We start from the raw sequence: 9,099 nt of genomic DNA on the forward strand, positions 1-9,099 counted from the left end.
ACTCATATGTAAGGGAAGGAATAATTTAGGAATCAAATACCTATGTTTTTTTTCTTTTTAAAAAAAAAAAAAAAAAGATAAAAAAAAGATGAGTGTTCCACCGCCGTTTTTATTTCGTAGCAATGAAACAACTGCTACATTAGACGCATATGGCCTGTGTCGTAACATGCCCATCCCGTAGCATGCCTCTCATCAGATGGGCGAGAAGAGACACAATACTTCCCATTTAGGTGCTGGGTCAACACGAGAACACCAGAAAGTAACCCGTTGAAATATTAATATTTGCAATCGAAAAACGATTACAAATTTTTGTCAATGGTGGGATTCGGAACCCGGGACCTTCTGCATGGCAAGCAAGCGCGTTACCACTGGACCAACCATATTGTTATGTTTTATTGGAAAAATTAATGACAATTAAAAAGCTCAGGGAAGAGAGGAAGGCAGGGAAAACTGTCTATTGAGATGTTTAGCAACCAGAATACAGAGTGGACTGGTGATGGTAAATACTGGGTGAATACACAACAAAAGCCCAAAAAAATCCCAGAAATCCCTCAGTTTTTAATATTTTTATTTCATTACTTTTTAGCAATGCTTCGCGGGGTTATGCATGGGGTCGCGCTTCGCGCTCCCTCGTTTACAGTCGTGCTGCGCGCTCCCGGAGCTTCGCGGGTTGTGCATTAGGTCGCGCTTCGCGCTCCCTCGTTTACGGTCGCGCTGCGCGCTCCCGGGGGCTTCGCGGGGTTGTGGGTGGGGGCGCCGCTGCGCGCTCCCGGGGCTTCGCGGGGTTGTGCATGTGGTCGCGCTTCGCGCTCCCTTGTTTACGGTCGCGCTGCGCTCTCCCCGGGGCTTCGCGGGTGTGCAAGGGGTCGCGCTTCGCGCTTCCGGTTGTGCATGGGGTCGCGCTTCGCGCTCCCTTGTTTACGGTCGCGCTGCGCGCTCCCGGGGCTTCGCGGAGTTGTGCAAGAGGTCGCGCTTCGCGCTCCCGGGGCTTCGCCCCTGAGAACTTATATCGTCCCTGAGTTTTATCTCGAAGAAATTGGCTTCGCCCCTGAAAACTAATATCGTCCCTGAGTCTTGTCTCGAAGAAATGAAAACTGAAATCTAAAAGCGGAGCAAAATATTAAACGTAGGAAAAGTTTTGCTGGCCTCAAAGCGTGTTCCCCGTGTATTTCTTATGGGGGGACTAAAGTCAATATCTGGGGAACGGTTTGGAATTTCGGGATTTTCCGATTTTTCCCAGTACCTACAAAAAATAAGGAATCCAATGTTGAAAACCGCATCTTCCTAGCACATCTAGAAGTGGGTTAGAATTAGTATGAGTGAGTGAGTCAGTGAGTCAGTCAGTCAGTCAGTTACACAAGGGGCTGTATTTATTTAGGACAAGACGAGTGGTAAGGTTTCGAACAGGAAAAAGCTATGTGAGAAAGAGAACATTTTATATTGAGTCGAAAAATGCAATTGAAAAACTGGACAGACTGAACTGGGAAAAATCTAACAATATCGATAGAAGTATTGAATTGGTTGTCATGGATACAACACTGATTCTTCCTCGTCTAAAACTTCAGAGTGATAGCCTGATAGCTAAAGTTTGTGTCGACTGAGGTGGAATCAGCTCAGGTACATGTCACTTATTTCAATCATGATCTTCTCTTTTCAAAATCCAATATTCAGTTTCATAGGCATTTCTTTTCTGTTGTTTTCTCCCAGGAAATTTTCCTTGAAAATTTTGTATTTAGTCCAATAGATAGAGGAGGTCCACCTTGTAATAATTAGGGTAAACGATTATTTTTCATAGGCTCGTTAGGTATGGTGAGGGAAGTGTAATACTAAAATTGAGACCTCGAGAGTTAAAGGGAGAACTTTTGGCGGCGGAAAAACCGCCAGAAAACGGCCGATATTTTTCAGTTTTTCACTCATAGCTCCTAAACCGTGAGTCCTACGATTAAAGTACACACATGAAAATTAAAGTACACAAAATCAAAATGGTATGGTCAAACTTCATTTTATGTTCAGTTAATGTGCTCTTACAGCAACCTGTAGGTCAAGTAGGTGGCCGAAAAATGGTCGGAAATTTTTTTTCAAAGATGAACAATTGTCCGAGCCAAGATTGTCAGGCTTACTAAGTCGAGTGTAGAACCAAATTTTCGACCTCAAAATCCCAGGGGAGAACTTTTGGGGGGCAAAAAACCTCGTAGAAAGTGCATATTTTTGGCACTTTTTTTAGTTTTTCGCTTGTAATTCCTAAACAACGCCCCTAATGTAAAAAGTACAAACATACTTTTAAAGTTGAGAAAATTTCCTACAAAATAAAGTGGTCACAAAGGATTTTACGTAAAGCGAAAATTTTCTAATTAACCTATGAACCTGATGCTTTTTTCCAGATACCCTAAAAAGTACACAGTAACATAGGTAGGCTAATAGATATCGGACAAACAAAAATTATGGTAAACGATTTTATTCTCTGAGATTGTCAGGTGGGTATACCTAAAAAAACAGATTACACAAAATTCAACTGATTGGCCATAAGGAGTGACAACAACGCTTGAGTTTCATGTGGGACATGAATCCTACCGTAAGAGCGATTCTGGTGAAATTGATTCTGTACGCAAAAGGTTAAGAACACTGAATACAAGAGAGAAGATTACAGTGGTACGGGCATGTGATGAGAAGAGGTGTAGTATATGTTGGGTGAGACAGATACAAGTGGAAGGACGAAGAATGAGAGGCAGGCCAAAGAAAAAGTAGGAACATTGTGTGAACAAGGACCTGGAAGAGAAGGGTTTATCGGATGAAGATGTAAATAACCGAGGCAGATGTAGGCTGCTATCAAAAAACGCCGACCCCACTTGAATGGGAAAAGGCTAAGAAGAGGAAGAAGAAGAATTACCTGAAATCGGCTATTTTCTCTGTAACGTATAATATTTCTTGTAGACCTGTCAAACTATTTTGACTTGGCGGGGCGGAGAGCTACCGCGCTCCTTAATACCTAATTGAATCGAACCCACTACCTAAATGTTAAAATGCAGGAGCCCTACCACTCCACCATCATAAACGGATTCGAACCCGCGACCTAGAGGTTGAGCGCCATGAAGTCTTTCAAACGAACATCATAGAAGACATAGAGTAATATAAAAATTTTCACACTTTTCCTGGTACGGACTTAGGCATTTTATATAATGGTACTGCATAAAACCCGTAGATGAGTTGAGAACCCTTTTTATTTCGTGTACTTACATTAAATCGAATAATAATAACTAGTATCTATCTATAATCCTATTTCTAATGTTTAGTGGATCAGAAGATTCAGTGGTGAGTGGATTATTGGCTAGTTATTGGTTTTGGTGTAGTTATACTACCCAGTTATAGCTACATATAGCTAGTCAAAAGTATGTGGGTATAAAAGGATGTGTACCTATATGTATATTTTGGGAGAGAGTTTCCTTGGATACGAAGATGAATTGTCCTGGTGGGAGACTAGTTGAAGAGACGTGTCATAAGGATTTAGATTGAAGTCTCATAAATAAATCTTGATATGACGATTCGTCAGGCTCAAGGCAATATTTTTATGGGTTCTGATGTCTAAAATGTAAAAACGTATCAGAAGGGCCCAATTTCGAATTCTCTGGGAAATTTTCGTCGCGCTGACGGGTTTTGAACCCAGCACTTTCGGTTCCGGACTAGAAACATACATACTTGGTAGTTATAGGTCGTTTATTCTTTCTTGCCTAATAATATCCTTTGATTTCTTTGTTTCAGATGAAGGCCATACGGACAGAGAGAAAAGAGCTAAAACTCACCAGAGGAAATGGGCTAGGGTATAACTAGGTACCTAAAAAACTGATTACACAAAATTCAACTGATTGGCCATAAGGAGTGCGAAAATTAGCTGACTGAGCATAAGGCAATATGCAAAACGGCGGTTTACATCGTTTGGCGAAAGAAAATTTCGGAAAAGTCGTACCATTTTCCAGTAGTACAGGAATCGTACTTCTTATTGCCAATCAGTTGAGTTTTATGATCCTGATCCCGAAAGTGGTTTTTCCGACTACTGGAAAATGGTACGACTTTTCCGAAATTTTCTTTCGCCTAACGATGTAAACCGCCGTTTTGCATATTGCCTTATGGTCAGTCAGCTAATTTTCGCACTCCTTATGGCCAATCAGTTGAATTTTGTGTAATCAGTTTTTTAGGTATACCCTTGTCAGGTACCCTATAGTCTATAGTAGACCGGCCATGCCGGGTTATCGTTTCACTCACCCGAAAAGTCTTGTTAATATTTGGCATCCGGGCCAAGTCGATAGCAAATGGGTAGGGGAACATTTTTAGGCCGGATGCCATTGGCGGCCAGCTCCGCAAGTCGGACTTTTCCGCCAAAAAGCGGCGCCAATCACGACTTTTTTTACATGTTTTCCTTTTATTTTCATGTTAATAATAGGTACCGTATTTAGGTATTAATTTGAGAAGCAAAAACATTGCCTAGTTGAAATTGAGAGAAGGTTGAAGGAATCGAGATCCAGCATTTTCAGCAGACACGAACAATTGAGAATGCACTTTCATGAATAATAAATGATTCATCAACCATCAACCACGTCTGTGTGTAACAACTTCAATGGTGCACGGGAGAAATAATCAGCAACTTGGTTCTGAGATCCAGCTCTGTACTGAATATAATCCCATCCTCGTCGCCAAAAAGTATTGTGTATTTTATTGTACGAAGAAGAACTCATATGTAAGTGAAGGAATAATGTAGGAATCGAATACCTATGTTTTTTTTCTTTTTAAAAAAAAAAAAAAAAAGATAAAAAAAAGATGAGTGTTCCACCGCCGTTTTTATTTCGTAGCAATGAAACAACTGCTACATTAGACGCATATGGCCTGTGTCGTAAGAGTGCAGAGACTGCGGGAGAGAAATGTTCCGCTCTCGACCAACATTTTGAGTTTCGTTTATGTTTTTAGTTTGATAACTATGCAGTTAGTTGAGTAATATGGAGCGCGCAGCGCGACCGTATTTTTTATTATTTTCTACAAGTTTGGCCAAGCCTTTTCTACAAGATTGGACATGCCTCGGGATGAACTAGCGGGATTCCGGAGCGAAGCGACGGAATTCAGCTAGTAAATAAATAAGTGCAAAAAAAGGCAAAGTTCCTATGGAAATCGGCAAAAGTTACACTGGGCTCCGCTCACAGGAGAAAATAACCGCTTTGTGGCGGTTTTCACTAAACGGTTAGAGATATCGAAAAAGTTATGAGAGTAGACCCCCCCAAAACCTAAAACCTTTCAAATAGGGAATTTCATTGACATCAGAACAACGGTTAGCGGTGTTTTACCGTATTTTTACAGTTAAAAGCATTTCGACCTTCGACCTCTTTGTTTTACTAAATAAATACTTAAACAGTCCGTTAGCAGCCCTGTTAAGCCAATACAAATTAAATGGAACTTAACTGGCTGTTAGCTTAACAGGAGGTCCAATGACTGAATAAATATTGGTCAAATCCAACATAAGGGAGAGGAAATTTGTTCTCCTTCTCTTATTAGACATTGGAGATTGTTTAGATTTTTGTTGTTCAAAAGTTATTAAGTGTCAAGGTCGTATTGTCGAAGTGTTACACACGAAAATGTCCTTCTTCTGGCATGGTAAAAGTCCAGATTTTAGGGGAGCAATTCTTGATTTGGAGCAAAGTAAACGTACTAGGTTCTGTGATTTCACATAGATGCAAACTCCATAAGCCTTTTGGACTGCTCAAGTAAAGGGAAAGGGACTTTTCAGTCTCATTTTGGCAGTATATGTAGACAGGGTATATTCTAGTCTACATCTAGGTATTATCAACAGTGACAAAATTAAACAAAAGTTACAGAATTAAAAAAAAAAAAAAACAAAATTAAACAAAATGAATGATCACAAACATACCAAATTGCATAATAAGTACCCGATGCGGAGTACTAAAAATAGATACCATCTTTACCTGTTCCAGAATTCAACCTCTTGGACTTGACCCTCAAAAAAAAAGGTTACAGATCGAAGCTACCTCTGCTTGGTCGCGCTTCGCGCTCCCTTGTTTACGGTCGCGCTGCGCGCTCCCGGGGGCTTCGCGGGGTTGTGCATGCGGTCGCGCTTCGCGCTACCGGGGGCTTCGTGGGGTTGTACATTGGAATGCAAGGAATTCTCGCATTCTGATTGGTTCTTTCATTTTGGGTTGATGACTCATTGCTGCCATATCCATCTGGATGAACCATAATTGCGCAGCAGGCGAAATTTTATTAAGGTGATGGCCCCAAGTAATTTTATTAGGTATATGTTTATCCTCCAAATATACCTTATCCGTTAATTTACATAGGTGAGATTTTTATGACGTCACATCAACTTCTCCGAGCAAGCTCCCTTGCAGGAAACATTAGCGTTTCAAAAAAGAAACAATGACACCAGCGCTACTTACCTCGGTATATGAATTTATACCGGGAAGTTGTGAGGTCTTTGCGAAGGGATATTACGAAGTTTAGTGTGTTGATTATTAATTTATTACCTATCCTCTTGTACTTACTAACTTGTGTTGTCGAACTATTTCTGTAATATAAAATAAATATAATAAGCTTTCTATTTCATTAATTATTATTATTATTATTATTGTAACTGTATAAATAGCTTTGTTCGTTATTTATCTCTGTCAGACTTAAGTTTAGTAATTTCGTCAGACTTAAGTTTAGTAATAAAAATATACACCTATTGTTGTAATTTGGAATTGCTTCGTAACTTAACTTCACTTCACGACTGTTTAGCCTTTTCTTTGGGAACAGAAAATGAAAATTGGAAAAATATTTTTTTTGGGAATTTTTCACCTCGTAAAAATCAACCTTTCATTCTAAATTTTACCAAAATGCATCTCCTACATTAATGCTTAACAAAAAAAGAAGTTGAATGAACAGCGCCGCAGGCAAATTTTTTGAAAATTTTGGTCTAAAATCTACAGAAATCTATAAAATCGAGAATTTTCCAAATTTATCCAGAAATCCCTTAAAATTGCCTAAAATCCCTTAAAATGTCCGAAAATCCCTTAAAACCCCTCACTCCCTTTTTATCCCAGACAGACCCGAAAAATGCCAGAAAAGGGATAAAAATACATTATCAACTCTTTCAAGTCTGGGAAATTTCAAATTTAGTAATTACCATAACGAAACATTAAAACTGAACAGATATCATTTCTGATCTCAATAGACAATTGAGGACAGTGACAAAGGGCGTATTTGGCCTGTTCTGTTTTTCTCCTAAAATGCCGGGTTTTACCTGATGAGGTGTTAAAATATCCAAAGTTGGTTAGGACCAGCTACATGAAAGTTAACCAATTATGTTACCTACTATGATTTGTATTTCACTCGGAAATGATCGGAACTTACCAAAACTTACCCAATGATGTTATTACGGTATTTTTCACTCGGAAATGTTCGGAACTTACCAAAACTTATCCCATGATGTTATTACGGTATTTTCACTAGGAAATGGTCGGCACACACACACACACACACACACACACACACACACACACACACACACACACACACACACACACACACACACACACACATTGGATTTAGGTTCTAGGGACCTCAAAACTTCTTTTGGCACTAAAAACTGACCATAGAAAACTTGTCACAAAAATTCAAATGAATCTAAAATAGCAGGAGGTTCCAGCAGGGCCGGATTACCCATAAGGCAGAATGGCAGACTGCCACGGGCCCCGCGCTTTTGGGGGCCCCGCGCTTTGAAGACTTACACTAGATATTATGGGTTTTTTCTAAAAAAAAAAAAAAAACAGCGCGGGCCCCTACCCTATTTCAAGGTAGGTGACAAAAAAAATGCGAAGTTAAAGGGTATTGCATCCCTATTGAAACAGCTGAGATTGAAGGTCAACCGAGTATACTACAGTCTTTTGTTTTGGCGCCTGTTAGTTTTGATTTTGTTTTGACTGAAGCCGACACGACTCGTGTGACTTGACAGTTTCAGGTCTTGTGCATCCAATATGATTAGTGAATATAATGGTCTACAAGCAAAAATCAAACAAGTGTCTCCCTATGCTGAGTACATACCCTGTTTTGCACATTCCCTGAACTTAGTTGGCCAATCTGCGGCAGAAAGCTGTAGTGATGCTCATGGGCGTGCGAAGGGGGGGGGGGGGCAGGGGGGGCCGTGCCCCCCCCCTAGAAATTTTCAAAAAGTATGCAACCTTGAAGGGGCTACACAAAAAGTTTTAAAAAAAATCGCCTGCGGCGCTGAAAAATTTACTTTTGGTGAGACTGGATTTCTCAAGATTGTGGACCAAAATTTTCTAAAATTTCGCCTGTGGCGCTCTAATTTATTTTGCTCACTTTAGCGTTCAGCGAAAATTAGGATAAGAAAGTATCTACGAATTAGGTACGTCAAAAAGTAACTTGTGACAAGCATGAGGCACATATCTACCTACTTTTTGAAAAATTTCGCCTGCGGCGCTTAAAATTTTAAGTTCGATCAGCCCAAACTGGGGGCCCCGCGCCTTTGAAACTGCCCCGGGCCCCGCGGGGGGCTAATCCGGCCCTGGGTTCCAGGCTCTAACACTTTGGTGATAAGGTCGATGGTCTCGGAGGGGGTCCATGGTCTATGAACGCCGCGCCGTTGTGAAAGCGCACTCGATTGGGCTGTACACAAACGGTGTGAGATTAAAATAAACTTACAATATCAATGACGACATCTTTATGGAAGGTATTTCTCCACTCAGCTGCAATGTTACAGACATGCATTACAGCCTCAGGATCATCGGAGTTGACATGAAATATGGGAGCATTCACCACCCGGGCCACATCTATAATGGAATATAATAATGAGGTACATGTTTACATAATAAATACCTCCTTCGAGAGAAAAAAATCTTATATTATAAAATCAAGATCCATTCACTCATTCACATTTCATATTCACACACTGATCACTCTATCTCCTGAACCACAACACCTAGAAAGCTGAAATTTGGTAGGAATATTCCTTTTATGGTCTAGGTGTGCAATAAGAAAGGATTTTGCGAAAATCTAAACCGATCCTGAGATATCTTATATTATAAAATCAAGATCCATTCA

At 40.2% G+C, this 9,099-nt stretch overlaps 1 protein-coding gene across 1 annotated transcript in view; it reads right to left on the reverse strand.

Annotated features, from left to right (window-relative positions):
- The window catches only part of LOC103519217 (2-oxoglutarate dehydrogenase, mitochondrial-like), a 43,913-nt gene extending 35,061 nt beyond the window's left edge, over window positions 1-8,852 (reverse strand). Inside the window, exon 1 of the mRNA XM_017448109.2 lies at window positions 8,701-8,852. Coding sequence (XP_017303598.1) covers window positions 8,701-8,766 — 66 coding nt within the window. The 5' untranslated portion in view covers window positions 8,767-8,852. The remainder of the gene's footprint in view (window positions 1-8,700) is intronic.
- Window positions 8,853-9,099: the final 247 nt, after the last annotated feature.

The sequence above is a fragment of the Diaphorina citri genome, unplaced genomic scaffold (assembly GCF_000475195.1).
Source record: "Diaphorina citri unplaced genomic scaffold, Diaci psyllid genome assembly version 1.1 scaffold2611, whole genome shotgun sequence".
Classification (NCBI taxonomy): Eukaryota; Metazoa; Arthropoda; class Insecta; order Hemiptera; family Psyllidae; genus Diaphorina; species Diaphorina citri.